The 16,934-nt window shown below is 36.2% G+C and overlaps 1 protein-coding gene across 2 annotated transcripts in view; it reads left to right on the top strand.

The window, feature by feature from the left end:
• Positions 1 to 261: 261 nt before the first annotated feature.
• The window catches only part of LOC127446873 (adenylate cyclase type 5-like), a 96,065-nt gene continuing 79,392 nt past the window's right edge, over positions 262 to 16,934 (top strand). For both annotated transcript variants that reach the window (XM_051708175.1, XM_051708174.1), the window contains exon 1: positions 262 to 1,361. In XM_051708175.1, coding sequence (XP_051564135.1) covers positions 435 to 1,361 — 927 coding nt within the window. In that variant the 5' untranslated portion in view covers positions 262 to 434. The remainder of the gene's footprint in view (positions 1,362 to 16,934) is intronic.

Below are 16,934 nucleotides of genomic sequence, written 5' to 3'. Positions count from 1 at the left end.
CAGTACTTACTAGCAGTTTACTTCTGATGCTCTTGCCACCTGTGCATGTGTCCCCAATGGCCACTTTGAATATGTAATTGTTTTAAGTGCCCTCTAATGTATTTGTAATGATGTAATCTCTCAGACACAATATGACTAAAATAATTTCACTCACCTCACATTCCTATTTTAGAAAGTAGCATGAGAAATGCAACTTCTACTAGCTCAGTTTTAATAATGAGGTCCAGTACGCAGCCGTGGATCCCTCGTAGATAACTTTTATTCACTTTTCTTTAAAATACTATATATATTTTTTATGCAATATGCCCAAAAAAATAATGACTGAAACAGCGCCTTTTTTGCGTAAAAAGTTTATTTTGGATAATGTACATGTAAGTTTGTAATTTCCATACATATATATATATATATATATATTTGATGTAACACTCGAGATCATGTCCAGACCTAACAGTGTGAGCCCACCCGGCGCTAGCGCGCCTGGACTGAGGGGAGGGACGGAACTCAGATCTGCTTGGGGTGAGTCGGAGCCCGTGGCGAACGGATGTCCATACTCGGCCAGATCCTCCAGCAGAAAGCTCATACGGTCCAACAGTCGCTGGATAGAGGAGGATGACTTCGAGCGACCACCGGGCCGAGCCACGACCACCGTCAGCCGGGTTAGTTTCAGATCCAAGTCTGCGTGGCAAGAACATGGGGAGGAGAGTCGCAACAATAACCGATCGTCTCCGAGGTACCGAGATGGAGACGTGAGACCCAAGTCAGTGGAGTTGGGTTTGAAGGGCAGGAGAAGCAAGTTTAAGCCCGAGGAGGAGCTAATGCCTGAAGTGGTGAACTTTTCCATGGTCGCGTGCTGCCACGGCGTGATGCAGATCTTCAAATCCAAGAAATTCCAGTCGGAGAAGTTGGAGAGGCTTTACCAGCGCTACTTCTTCCGGCTCAACCAGAGCAGCCTGACGATGCTCATGGCCGTACTAGTGCTGGTGTGCGCGGTGATGCTGGGCTTCCACCTCGCCGGAGGAGAGTATCAGCTAATTTACGTGGTGGTTTTCTCCACGGCGATCTTGCTCATCCTCACGCTTATTCTCGTGTGCAACAGGAACGGCTTCCATCAAGATCACATGTGGATAATTTGCTATGTGGTCATTTTGGTGGTGCTGCTCGTGCAGGTGATCGGCGTGCTGTTCGTGGAGCCGCGGAGCGCGTCTGAAGGCATCTGGTGGACCGTGTTCTTCATCCATGTGATTTACACTCTTCTGCCGGTGCGGATGAGAGCAGCGGTCATCACTGGAATTATACTGTCTGCAGTACACGTGCTGGTCTCATGGAAGTTAAACGAAATGGACGTGTTTTTATGGAAACAGGTGAGTCTTGCTCTGGCCATATATATATTGGTAACGTTCTAAAATGTTATAATACTTTTTTAAACTATAAAGGGCAGTGGGAAAGATACAAAAAGAAAGTTTACCTTTTAAAAAAAAAAAAAAAACAATTGTTCGGAGAACTTTTGGAGAGTTTTTAGGGGCCGTTCACTCCGAATGCGTCCTTGCGCGAATACGCCGAAACATAGGGGTACAACGGGGCTAAAGGGCCCGTGTGGTGAAAGGCTCCGTTGATTTTATTTTCTAACAAAAACTACCACACTTTCCTAAACACTTGATTATAACTATGCACTGCAAAATTTTCCTGATCCAGGATATCTTTGCGTGTGGTGTCTAAAAGTTGAACTTGAGTCAGATTGATCTAATTTGTAATAATTTTTTAAATGTTGCAAATGTATGTAGCTAATGAAAATCCCTGAATTTAACACATTTATTTTGAGACAAAATACTTATTTATCATTTTCAGTTTTGTTCAAGGTCATTAAATCAAAAGTTTTTTTAAATAACTGTCCAGTAAGTGAAAGGATAGTATTTGGGGTAAAAAGCCCCCTTGTTGCAGGGGCTAAAGGCCCCTATAAAACACATTGGGGTTTTTTTAAGTGGGGGGAAAGATTTGTTCTGAAAAATGTTCAAAGGGGGCTGACTTAGACTCGTCCAATCAAAATGGAGATTAATTTGTTTATAGAAAACTTGAGATGTTATAAAATGCCAAATGTACTTGAAATAAACAGGAAATTGTGCACCCTTTTCTGAAGTAGTTTTTTTAAGTTAGCATTATCTTAATTTGTTACTCAAAAAAGCATCTTGCTGTCTCAAAAGTATTTGCATTAGTTGACAAATTTTGCACTATTTCGCCCCTATACCTAAACGATATCCCATTAAACTCCCTAGGGGCCTTTTACTCCAAGTGTGGGGTAAAAGGCTTCCACGCCACCTTTTTTAAAATCTGAATATTAATCAAAACAACCTTCTGTTATTATTTCTTTTCTCACAAATTATGTTTCTCCATCAATATTCAATAAAAAGAAATCAATCTTTTAAATCTTGATACATTTTGTGACCTTTTCCTTAAAGGTGCACTTAGTAACATTTTTGTTTTTGTCATTTTGGACTTAGAGTGACACCTAGCGGTGTGGATGCAGCATCATTCAAAATCAATAGTTTTCAGTTGCAGATGTCATTGTAAAAATTCACTATTCACTGTCAGACATGATTAATTTACTATATGAGTGAAAGTGTCCAATAACAGGATGGTTACTGAGATTAAGCCAGTAGTGTTTGATTGGTCATGTGATTTTAAACATGGCAGCCCCCATGAGCGGGACTCTCTCCATGTAGAATAAAACGGCTTTCATAAGGTTACTGATATGACTTGAGTCTTCATCTCAAGTGAGTTGTCATGATTTTATACAGATGTTTCAAAATAACAATTAATTTCTTAGGGAGTAAAGCTTTTTTAATTAGGATAAAATTACTGAGTGCACCTTTAAGGTGTGCCTTTAGCCCCATTGTACCCTACAATCATGAATACGTGAAAGCAGATGCGAGTGCTTGGCCACCGAATTGCCAACGCGTGGTCCTGTTGAACATGCTTAACGTGCATTCTTCCGTACCGTGGTGGGAACAAATCTTAGTACTTAAGGGGGTGATAGAGTTTCCTTCAAATGTCTGTGCTATTTGACTGGATGTGTTGTTATTCAGGTAAGATGCTGTCAATATATTGACTTTAACTTACTTGCTAAACAATATTCTCTTCAAACTGTTGCTCCGCCATGACAGTAGTTGAACTGAAAGAGAAAGCTCACCGTAGTAGTGGACAGTTCACTCTAATCTTGCTATAGTGCCCTATTGAGAATGCAGTGTGTAGTTGTGTTATGTATTGCGATCTGACACATTTCAGAACGCAACACCACGTGAAATCGAGTTTGCGTTGCAAGATGCGTCTGCGTTCACGTACTTGTGCAGAGTATGTTTCGCCCTTAAAGTCAGCAGCGTGAAGAACGCAGGTGTCTCATGACATGTTTTTAAAAGTTGAAGTTTTTTTGAACTCGACACGCAGTGCTGGGTAGATTACTTCTGAATTGTAATCTGGTACTGATTACAAATTACATGACAAATTGTAGTCAGTAACAATCTCTTGGATTACAATTTTAAAGCAATCTAATCTGATTGCTTTTGGAATACTTTTGGATACTTGTGACCTAATTCTTGTTTATTTTATGTTGCATGCATTTGAGTAGGAATAGCTTATACAATTTTAACAAAGTTGCTTAAATGCATTAAAGAAAACTTACTAAATGGATCAAAATATGAGAATTGATTATGTTGTGTGTTTTACCTGCTATTTGTCTGTTTGAGTAAAATTAAAAAAGGCACTTAAAATGTTCTTACTCTAGCAATTTTGGCATTACAGATGCCATCCATGTTTGGCAGCAGATCAGACCAGTTATATTTTTGAATCAACATAAAAAAGTTCGTCACCAAAGCAAAACTGCATTCATGTACATTTTTGAAACCAAGTACAAAAGCAATTTGCAAACTAAAACTAACTTCACAGCACTAATGCAGTCGGTTTGGCTTTTATGTGTGGATTACCGTTCCATCTTAATTGTAATTATGGCTGGTGTCTAGTATCAGGTATTTGTATTCAGTTCTACCCCCATTTGAAAGCACTCTAAGACTTACCAAATGTATGTCAATTGTAGGCTGATTCAGACTGAACATTTTAAAATATTTAAAAAGACAAATTAGAGGGATCAATAAATTATGAACGGATTATTGCCTGATTAATATGTAATCATTTAATCCATAATAAGTAACTATAATCTGTTTACGAGTATTTAAAAATGTAATAATATTATTACTACAAGTACTTGATTTTTGTAATCTGATTGCATGTAATCCGTTTCTACCGTTGACACGGCCCTACTGCACGAGACGCTGAATGGTGAGTCGCGGTGCAATGCTCAAAGAAGTCCGCCGAAAGAATGTTTACGTAGAAAACAATTGAAAAAAAAGCACTTGCGGACGCAAAAACATGATTGGTGTGAACGGCCCTGAAAACAATCTCCTCAGTTTGTTGCTTGATCCTACACATTTTTCATTTTCCAGCTAAACTTTAAGGATATGAGGTTTATTCATGAAGACTTTCTTTTCAGTATCTTACAAATATTATGATGAAATAATGTTTACTAGTCTGCGCTATGCAGTCTACATATGTCACAGAATAGCTATAGATTACTTAAAATGGTCCCAGCTGCTTCTAATAAGGTACTGAGTTTGTGCGTTTCATTGACATTTCTATTTCCTTGATGCTCATAATGGTCTGTTTGGGCAAAATGTGCATTTGTAAAGTTGCACAATTACTCTTTTACATTTACATTTGTGTGTAAACACATGTCTGAGGATGAATCGTTGGGCACCCATATTTTGTGTCAATTTATGACTTGCATTTGAAAGTGGTATTAAACTGCGCTGGCAGCATATGGAAATGATTCACACTTTTGTTTCATCTGCAAAGCCTCTGGATTTAGTTGAGCACACTTTTAAACTCCGTTTTTCAAACATTTCTGTGTGTTGGTTTCTTATTGTTTTGGTAAATGCTTTAGTTTGTGTTCCTTTTTGAGTGTCTTAATCTTTCCTTAAATATTGACGATGGAGATATGGAAATATGTGTTTCAGTAGATGAATGGAATGGTGGAGTCATTTTTTTACTAGTGATGTGTGTTTGGATAAACCTCACATGTGGAGAACACTGGACTTCTCAAGTATAACAAATAAAATACGTTACAGTAGAGGTTATAATGAGCCTATAAATTCTGAGAAACATAGAACTGGAGACTAGTAACTTCTTCAGAGCTTTTGCCAGCAAATGAGCTCTGTGTGCAAATATTGAGCAATTTTGAGTATTATGAAACACTTTTTTTATTATTATTATTATCATTATTATTATAAAGAAATATCATCAATCGCAGACCACTTCAGCTCTGCGGACCCGCCGGCGGGACAAAAGGGAGCACTATGTCGCAAAAAAGTTTACGCTTAAAATGTTCAAGTCTCCAGATACATAAATCAGGCATATGCAGTATTGTTTGAAAGCTTAGAATCTGAACTTTTAATAGAGAACCATCACTTCTGCATTTATGTTACATAAAATAACAAAATGAGGCCTGAAAACATCCATGTTGCAAATCAGCGCCACCTAGAGATAATGTGGTAGAAGGTCAAAGTCAGTTTATTTCTAAAGCACATTTTAAAGCAACAAGTGTATACCAAAGTGCTGTACAAGTACAATTAAAACAATTAGAGAGAGCGAGAGAAAAACGCAAAATACAGAATAGAACAGCAAACAAGACTCAAATTACAGTCACTCAAAAGCCAAAGAATATAGAATTCTTAAGACGAGATTTAAAAGTATAAAGAGATGGAGCTGATCTAATGTCCAGTGGCAAGTCATTAATATAGAAATATTAATATGAATATCATAGTATTTCAAATACCACTTAAATAGACAAATCATATATATCAAATGAAAGCTTTCATTCTCAGTAATGCTTAGTTTATTTTGTTGCCCTAATACTACAGTTTGAAAGATTTTCAAAAGAATCACAAAGTAAAATATGATTTTTGTAAGACATCAAATGCAAACTAGGGATGTGCTGAACAACTAATTTCACTGACGTTTAAAAAGAAATTTTGAAGTCGACTAGTCTAAAAAGAAATGAACCTTCAGAAAACAGTAAAAAAAAACAAACAACAAAAAAATAAGTGTTTATGCGACCCATTTAAAATACTTAATCTATTCCAAATCCAAAGCTAAATTCCACTGAAAAGGGGCATTTATCTGTGACGTGCTTGCCTTATTATGATCATTGCACATTAAATATAGTAAAAAAAAACAAAAAACAGTAGCCATAGGATAGAAAATATAGGCCTGTGATGTAGCCTACAATAAACCTAATGTATTCTAAACATGATGTTCACACAGAATAAAAGGTAGTGTAACCCGTTAAGCAGTCGGCACCTCGTTGAAAATAAACAGTCAGGCTACTTACTCAAGCATTCATTTTTTGATGAGCAAAATTAACACGTCGACATGGTCTGGTGAAAGACGGGACTTAACTCTCCTGAGGCGGATATCCTGCGCTTGATAAAGCCTGCACAGTGGAAAAATAACGTACAAGCACGCATAGATGTAAAGAAGACTCAAATGTGAAAACATCCATAGGGACTTGCAAATGTTTATAAATCCGATTGCCGCACCACCACCGAAGTGATTTCATAACTACTTTGCTGAGTTTGCTTGTCTAGCGAGAGGACCTTTTCCTGCGTGCGCCGCGAGTGAGAGAGGGAAGCAGCATGTGCAGCCTGAGGTGAAATGAAACTTTCTTTCTGCTCCAGATATCCTCCTTTTTAAAATAATATTTGTATTATTAATTCTATTTAAAATATGTAACATTAAAATGACAGAAATTTAAGCGCAGCCTCTGTAAAAAATATAAAGCCAAATGTAAATGTGTAAAAATGTTGATCAGTTTAATGGGGGAAATATTAACTAGTAATTCCAGTGTCCACTAGCAGCATCAGAACCATTTAGCATATTAATCCCTAATGCATATGTCTCATTTATGCACTGATCGCTGCTACTGTAAGCCCCAAATAGCTAAAAACTTTATATCTGCTTTTACCTTAGGTAGTTTTTACCTGTCTGTGAGCTTGCTTGTGTCAATAATCCAATGTTATATCTTAGATGTACAGAATATGTCCAGCAGGAAAAGCATGCTAAACAAATCATCAAAAATATGTTACCAACTATTGATGATAAAAAGTTATACATCATCGCAGAGGGGACCTTGATTGAGCTTGTAGTCCACTCAGAGGCCGAGATATTTTATGAAACAATCGGGGTGGTGCATGGACTGAAAATTAGACTGAATATCTGTGGATGAGCACATCTGTGAGGGCTAAAATGCATTAGAGTGCCACCTACATTTCAGATTGGCATTTTGTGACGCAAGGTGATAGTGATAGAAAAAAATATTTTCTAGTACTCGTTGCCATCTACTGGAATAAAATAAGACTTTTGGAGGGAGATAGAGTGAACAGAACCAGTATTACATGCTTACAAAGTCATATTGCACATCATAAGATTGTAAACAAATACAATTTTGTTTGAGTAATTGGAGTCTTTTTTTTTTTTATTATTATTTGGGGGTTTTCTGAAAAAAGAGAAATTGTTTTGTCAAATAGTCCACAGTATATGTAAATGGTGAGCTTTTAAATTTCAATGTGAAAAACTGTAGGCGGCAGCCCAAAAATGCCCCAGAATTCAAGAGGTTAATGAGTAAATGCAAATGAGGTAATCTTTAAAAATGATTAGCCTAAATTTGACATTTCTTAGTCAACTGTTGTGCACCCACTGTATATTTCTCATTTGTAGACTTCAAGGCTCTCAAAATAGATTATGCAAAATCACCTAGGTCATTTTCCTAATTTTGTATACTCAACCACTGTGCTCTGTTGAATTTCATATTTGTTCAACTGTACCATCTAGTAGAAAATGTGTTTTAAACTTGCTTGCCTTCAAATGTAATTATGTTGTCATTGCAAACACAGACTCTTTGAATGATGGATGTGGGAACGGACTGCTGTGTTTGTTTCTCTTTCAACACAATGCTGTTGTCTTTAGCATATCAGATCTCTTTCTGTTTACAAGAGACCTAGCAAGCCTCTCCGATAGTGCATTGTTATTTTAACAAGATCCTATGGATGCATTAGGATTGCTCTCATATAAGCCTCTTTCCCATCTTGAGTTTTGGTGCTCCCCAACTGGAAGGATAACTTTTTAGAGGAACTACATTCTGGAAGAGGCTTTTCCCTCTTGCATGCACACCTACAAAATACCCCTGTGATGACCTAATGTATTGTCGACCGTTTTTCTTCTGACGTTGTATGTACATACGATGTAATATCAACAACAGCACCGATGGAGAATGCCAGGATCAGAGATACGCTTTCGTTAGGGCTTTTTTACACAAACTGCGTCCGCATGTTTTAATGTGCGTGACTGCGCGTGAACCACTCGGTGCTGCATCCCTGAAGTCGCAGTGATATGAGAGATGTTGCGCTTAGCCTATTTGAACTGCGCAGCACCCGCTGAACACATGGAAAACGTGAATTAAATGCACTATAAACTTATTTATCAACACTATCTTTACAAATAAAAGCATGTGACTCAGCATAAAATACTGTACTGAACTACTCATCGATTGGCTGAAAAAAGTAATCTTGATGCAAGTTAACCGTAACAGACACGCAACACTTTTTGTAAATACGATTTCATAACAGTTAAGTTTATAATAGTTCTCAATTACCCACTCTCGAAAAACATCTTAATATTTATGTACGTTTTCTAAGGAAAAACTTTATGTAGTAATCCAGAAATCACTTTATTTTCTGTATAGTGCTCCAGCTGTCACAGTACAGATGTGATGAAAACACGAAGTGCCTCTCCCATTAAAGTCAGCCAGCAGCTCTGCTCACCCCTCACACACACAATATGTGAAACAGGCGATACTCTTTGGATACTTTGGTTTTGTGCTATTTCTGTTAAGGAAATTGGAAAATATGTGCAATCCTCTGAATAGGAGGATAGCAGCTACAAGTTTTACTCATGACAGCTGTCAACTTCACGTTTCTCATTGCTTTGTGCGTGAAAAGTTTTTGAACAATCACAGGCTGCAGCACCTCCAACAATTTCTCTTCTCCCCAAAAGTCCCTTCCCTGGAGTAGGAGCTATACAAAATAAAAAAAAAAGTCCCTCTATACAGCTAAGCTAAACTGAGTAGCCTGTAGTTCCTCAAATGACCCAAAACAGGCTTTAGTTCCTGCAGTAGGAAAGGGCGTATAGATGGAGATGGCTAGTATTCATCAGGCTGTGATATTGTTCCTGCTATTTATGAAGCCAAGAGTTTAGGGGGCAGGAGTGACAGCTAAGGTGAAATCAGGTCACATGTAGCATTTCCCAGATGTAGCTGACAGTAATGGATTTACAGTTTAATTCTGCATTTAAAAAATATTGACGATGGTATAGTGAGATTTGAATAATACTGAGAGAATCGAAAGATACATTGAATACATGAAGGTTGCTGTCATGGTCATCATGGGTCAATTTGTCATAAGTAAGTTATGAGATCCCAGTTTTGATTTACAGTTTTGTCATAGAGATCATCATCAAAGTTCACAAACCCCAGCTTTATTTCCTTTGTGTGCTTCATTAACGCTGGAAATTGGCTGTGGGACCCAGTTAGAGGAGCTAACATGGGTGCTTCCCCTAGGAGCAAACAGAGGAGGTGGACCTAGACCTGCCTGGCACATGTCCAGCTGTAACATGGTTTGTGCCTGCTTTTATTGAATTGCCCAGCTCTGTAACAAGGAGACCTGCTGGAATTCAAAACAGATGTCGTCCTTGCTCCTTTTAAAAGATCTTCTATTAATTTTCCTTTTGAGAGTCAACCCCAATGGAGTCATTAACCTTCTCCCAGGCCAGGCTGACTACGTGCTCTGCAGAGCAGCATGCTGAAGAAAGCACCACCTCTTGGGACTAATGCAGAAAATTAAACGCATGATCTTTTGATGTTCATTCGGCTTTTGCTAATGCTGCTTCATGGCAACGCCAAGGTCATGGGTTCGATTCCCAGTGAATACTGATGTACTGATAAAATGTATGCCTTTTTAATGCAAGTCGCTTTGGATAAAAACATCAGTTGGATAAGAGTTTCTTCAAAATTTTTGACCAGTAACAATAATGATCCAATTATGATACTGTCATTTATCGAATCTTAATGCAGGTTTCGATTTGTATCGTATTGCAAGGTATTTAGTGACCAGCCCTATTACCAACCTAGTCTCATAGAATGAACGGTACTATAACTACATTTTTGCGTGAGTTTTACGTGCCGCGTTCTACATTTTGCTGCAGTTTCCTGGTGAAATTAACACTATAGGTGCTATAACAACTGTGCGTTTTATTCACTTTCACACAAATCCCGGGTACTATGGCTGTTCAGGACTTTATAAACACTTTCGCTCTATTACTCACACCATGCTATTTTATTATATCAAAACACTTTCACTCTAACGCATCATTTGAAAAACCATACATTTTAATACCGGTATTACAGACCCACCTACATTTACACAATTATTCCAATATGATTCGCTTCTGCGGTAGCTCACCTGATAGAGTGTTGGACTTTAGACTCGGAGACAGAGCCTCGAGCCCAGCCAGTGATGCTCAGAGTAAAAGTGGAACAAAAGTGCCATAGATGTGACACAAAATGATGAGGTTGCTTCACAAAGTATGCTTTTCATGTTGAATCTGCTTTTAAAGCACTATCATTTAGGTTTAGGCACTGGTTAAGGGTAAGGATGTCGGTTTTGTTTACCTCATTTATCTTTTAGGACTCTAGTGGTTAGGTTTAGGTTGAAGTTTTAGGTTAGGATTGTACGTTTTACTAATTAAAACATCTAATATTCACCTTCACCTGATATTTACCTAATATTTCACTGGAAAATATTCATTTTACCTCTCAAGATCCAACTCTGACATGTCCCTTATTAGCGCAAACCCTCCGTCATGCTTCCTGTATCTTAGCAACCAAGGCCTGTTCTCGCAAACACCATCCAAAAGCACTCAGGGCCTCCATGTGAGAGGACCCCTGCTTTTCATCTCTTATCTCTTTACCATCTCTTAACCACCTTTAGTGAATGTGCCATCTTACCATTAGAGGTTCAAATTGAGATGATTAAGGCACAACTGCCCCTGGTGCTGTGAGATTTCACTCTCTCCATCTCTTCCCCCATACATTGTTTTTTTCTTGTTGTCAGGGTAGACCTGTGGTAATCAAGCTCTGATGTGTGTGGGTGGCCGCCCGCTCCTCTTTTAAATGATTGCTGCAGTCTATATCTTGTATTAGATGTTTTATTAGGAGTTGTGTCTTGATGGCACATAAAAATGCAAATCTATCTTTATTCAATTTGACCTTCCCTTTGAAATTAGATGTGGCTGAATTTTGGTGATTGATATTTCTTTGTAAATACCTATTCCTGCTATCTCTGTAAGGAAGTGTTGACTTGCTTTACAGCAAGAAATGTTTTCAGATGATATGAAAGGAAGGTCAGCCTAATAATTTCAGATCTAAATTTGTGACAGAGGAAAGGTGAAGTGTGTAATTTCTTTGATGTTAAAATAAAATGGGGTCCAACAGTCTGAGAACAGTAGTGAAGATGCTTCTATTTCCATTTTTCTAATTTAATAAATTATTACAAATAATATTATCAGCATAACAATTTGAGTGAAAATGTGAATTGAAAATATACATGAATTTCACAATTTCTTAGTATTTGAAATGCCACAGATTTGGTTTAATGACAGTATGCACTCCACTGGCATGGACTCCAAGTTTGTGCAAAACCCGATGATCCATGTTATCCTATAATGATCTGGGAATGTTTCAAAGAGCATCTTGTGTGCTTCAATGGAAGCAAAAAAAAACTATGACCTTTTGTTCCAAGGAATTCAAATGCAGTGTCACAAATTTGCTTATTAGTGACTAGGTAAGTCCCAATAAAAATGTTTGTAATGTTGCAGTTTTCAAATATAATACTGTGAGACATATTTAAATGTATATTAAATATGTATTTAAAAACAGTAAGTAATTTTTGGCTCTAACATTGTCAAAAATGGTAAAAAAAATAAATAAAAAAAAAATCTAAAATTCCACAGAAAAAAATAATTGAAATAACCAGTATGTAAAGGCTTTCTATCAAGAAAGATTCTTTTTCAGGTTCTTATTCATGAACAGAAGCATCTCTGCATCTTAACATGTAGGGCCCTAAAAAAAAAACAAACGTTTTGTTTTATTTGTAATTTTTTCACAAATTCGTAATTTTTTTCTGAATTCTAAATAAAAGAAATCATTAGAAATTTAATCAATTAAAATATAACAATTAATTTTCAGCATAACATTATTTTTATTGATTTATTTATTATCATATAAAGTAGTATTAAACAGATCCCCACAACACATCCAAAATACAACATTGTACTTTTGTCAAATAAAGTTCTGCACAACAGTGAATCACTGATGTGAGATATTGCTTAAATGTAATACAATTATTATTGATGTAGATGTTGTAGCAGCAGTAGTAGTAGTAGTATAATTGCAGTGAATATTAATTAACTATACAGTAGTGATATTTCTTTTTTTTTTCATTTAAATTAAGATTTTCTTTTGCCAGAAAACCGAGTGAAGCCCTTTCAGTTTATATGTTTTTGACGACAGCTTCACACCTCTAGAAAAGCAGTTTGCTACATGACCCAATGTGATTAATAAACTGCAAAAGGTTGTGATCAAATTAAATAAATATGTAGTCTGTATGTGCTGCACGCTTCAAGGTGAATGCATGATCTGCTCTTGGTCATCTACTACACAAGCGCGCATTATGCTTTTATAATGTGGTGTTTTTACTAGCAGCAGGCTTCACACATTCACTTTGAAGCATGCAGCACATGCAAACTAATAATCACACAATTTTAATTTGTGCGCTGAATGTTTACACAGTGTCATTGTACAAGCATATGTAAACCTCCTAGAATATCCAGCATGAATGGATTTCAGTGGAACTTTGTGTAAACATCAGATAAATATAAAAGTCTGGAGTGTGCCTTCAGGGACTAAGCCATCTCAGTCGTCCCATGTAATTGCGTAAGCTTGAATCTTCTTTAAGATCAATTTTCCTTGTTGATCAATTTCTTGCCAATATGACCAGACGATTGTAATGGCAGGGGTGTGTACTCCTCAACATTGACATTTCCAGTTCTCAAAATTGCTCAGTGTCCATCGATTGTTTTTATTTTATTTTATTTTTTATTTTTTTTAAGAGTGACATGAAATTAGCATTAGGATTTTCCTAATGGACCTTCTGGGACAACCAACAGGACATTCTGGGAAAGTTCGTTTTTTGGTTCTTAGAATGTTCCCAAAACAGAGCTTAAATGTTTTTATTTCAGTTAGCCAGGAAAAGTTTTGAATGGAAATAGAATGTTCACTTTGGGTTGTGCACAACGGTTCCCATAACATTCTCTTAACCTCTAAATTCTTAGAACTTTCTGCCTCCATGCTGCCACATTAATAATTATTACTTTTAATATTGACGCCACGAGCTGGTCGTTTTCATGCTTTCTATTTAAATGTTTTGTCAATATTTAGCTACCACTTGTCTCTCTCTTCACCTCTGTAATGGGCTCAGTCTGTCTCTCACACGAGATAAATGCATGATGTTTTGCGCGTGGAGGCGATTATTTCTGTACAAACTCTGGAATGCATCCTGAATCAGACCAAATACAGCTTGTTATTTTTATTGTAGAACCACCCTCTGTATCTCCATGTACCCATTTGTCATCCATCTTTTTCTGTTTTGCACTTAGAAGTGGGCCTTGCAAACTTTATATGTATTGTAGACCTGCATAGTGAATTTTGTCAAATCATTTATCCATAAAAGTTCCCTGTTTTAAAAAAAAAAAAAAAAAAAAAAAACGTTAGGAAGGGTACAGCAAAGAAATTTATAGCTTCTCATTTTAACAGCTGCATAGACCCCATCAGCTGTGTGCAATGACAGCCAATACTTCACTGTGTTTTGCCAGATGTTTTAAGCTCTCGGTAAAAATGTTACATCATTTGTATTTGTATATACATTAGGGATAAATAAATATAGTAAAGTGCTCCCCAAAAAGTACTTGGACACTTTAAGATACACTTAATATATGAACGTCATTGTATGCGATAACAAAACCAAGTGCCATTTATTTTAAGTACATTTAGCACAAGCACACTTTTCAATTAAGTTATTCTACAAAAATACAATTGTTAAATTTAACTGCTTTTCAAAAATATAAAAAAGTACCAGGCAGATTAATGTACAGTGAAAATACGTTTTGTTACAATATACTAATTTATATATTATAAATTATATAGAGCCGCTAATCCAAAACCTACCCCAAAACCTTACCCTAACCAACTGTTAATCCTATAAAAAATATAACGAGCAAATCACAATAATTTATTCAGAAAAATTGCAAAAAGCAGTACAAAAGTAATTGGAACGACGATATGCTGCATTCAAAGTGCTCTCTGACAGCATGCAATAGCATTGTGTGACAGAGAGAGTGGAACTGAAGTTATTAATCTCAGAACATTTTCTGCTGATCCACCTTCTGAATGCGCTGTCATATCTCATTCAAACAAATACATGATGGAATATGGCATGCCGCAATCGGCCATGACACACATGAGAGCCAATGAGAATTTGACATCACTGCCATAAATCCTGGGTCATAACACTTCTCGAGACTGCAATTTTTTAATTTTGACATCAGTGGGAGTTGACAGTTATGGCTGTTACAGGTGCTATGGTGGATTTTGACGAAGATCGTAGAATAAAATTCTTTTAAATGGATTTTAGTGCACAAATAAAATGGATTACATTTATGATTGTTTTAAGGTGCTTTGTGGTTAATTTTATGGTATTTTTTTCATATTTCCATCATATTGGAAACTGTTATACACAAACAAAATAAAAATCAAATGCTTAATGATTTATTAAATGATTACAGAATTTGTATTCATTGATTCATTTGATCAAGTTTAGTGTTAGGTAAAGGGATATAATCCTTTAAAACGAGTTGAAGACTGCAGTAGAAATTGTTATAATGTCATATTAAATGCATCATCATCTTTGTTAAATGTGATGGCATTGAACATTTAATTAATCTCAGAGATTATAAATATAACAAAATCGATTATTATTCATGGATTCAATAAGGTTACGTAAACATTGTGTACGTCTCTAAAGTTGTACATATGTAAAATGATTACATTTTAGATGCTGTTAAAATGGCTATTTTTGTTCTACAATCATCCTGCCATTTGGTTTTCTAATGCAGTTGAACATCTGGGCTTTTAAGTTCCTAATTGTTCAGTAGAGGTAAGAACTATTCCGTGTTCGTACGTGGAATAGTTCAACATTTTCCCTGTAGGCAAAAGTGGTTGGTGAACCTTAACTTTTTAGTATCTTGTTAAGTCATTCCGTGTGATCAGAAACAGATGTCCTCTTCTCTCTGGGATGAACTTGTAGGCCATAGGGCCTGTTCCAATGTTTGCCTTATTGCTCATTTTCACAGTCAAGTTGCTGAACACTCTTCACATGTTATTCAAGGGCTTTCCATAAGGCTGTCACTATTGTAAAGTCATACTGGAGAGAAGCCAGTTGGCCATGTCTTCATTTTAATTTCTGGATGGTAATCAGAAATAAATATCCAGTCTCTCACAAAGTTTTAGGTATACAGTTAGAGTGTGGAGAGCTTTCAAACTATTGTAGCCACAAGATGGGAAAAAATCCAAAGATGAGACTGAGTGAGAAACCTGTGACTAATCAGTTCAACACTCAAATATACTGTAAAATAAAAATAAAAAACTAAATACAAATTATGAAGGTTTTTGGTGCTAAGACCTTATAAGCTGAATGATGTGACCTCTTTAAATGCCACTGATTTGGGAGTATGATCCTCTCCTTCAGACCTGACGAAGTGCACCCATCATGGTGCTAAAGTAACAATTCATAGCCACTCTCTTCACTTTCCAGGAAGGGAAATTAAATTTCGGTGACAGGCAAATTACCTCTTTTGACTTCTATGTGATATTCAAATAATTCCATACAAAATGCACTGTTATCTTTTTAAATTTGTTGTTGCTGCTATTTTTAGTTTCCATTTTTATCTCTGGAAGGTTTTTTTTTTGTTTGCAAAACTCGCTATGGTGTTCTCCTAAAAGATCAAATCAGATTTGTATTATTTGTTCTTTGTCCTTTTAGATTTAGAAAAGCAAATAAATAGTTCAGAAAACTAGATGCAATCTAGTTTGCAGTTTAAACATTGAAATATATGACATTACTTGTTTTCAATAAGAAGAATAACATAGTGGTTGACCATTGTTGTGTAGGCCTTGGCATTTATAGCAAGCCTTGAATAAAAAATGAACCTGCAGAGGAAAGAGTGAATAATAATAATAATAAAAATCTAATTAAATCTTGTTGATGCATTTTTTGATGCATTGATTCCTGGCTCCAAACTAAGGGATGAGGCATTATACAATAGTTTCTCAGTGATTCAATATTACTTTTTTTTTCCATCATCTTTAAATGTGAACACAAACATTATATTTGTTTATGATAGGTTCATTATTTATGCTGTGCTACTGCATGTCCTAAATGTTAGTATAAACAATGGCATTTAAATGGGTTAAATTCTGAGTTAAATCTACTTGCATCTAGTTACCTTAACTCAAATAGTTAAAGGAATAGTTCACCCAAAAATGAAAATTTGCTGATAATTTACTCACCCTCAGGTCATCCAAGATGTGTCTGAGTTTCTTTCTTCATCAAAACAGAATTTAAGACTTTTAGCATTTCATTTCAGGCCGCCTCCTCTAAAGAATG

The sequence above is a fragment of the Myxocyprinus asiaticus genome, chromosome 10 (assembly GCF_019703515.2).
Source record: "Myxocyprinus asiaticus isolate MX2 ecotype Aquarium Trade chromosome 10, UBuf_Myxa_2, whole genome shotgun sequence".
NCBI classification, from domain to species: Eukaryota; Metazoa; Chordata; class Actinopteri; order Cypriniformes; family Catostomidae; genus Myxocyprinus; species Myxocyprinus asiaticus.
Note: the sequence above shows the minus strand (reverse complement) of the source record. Positions and strands in the feature narration are given on the sequence as shown.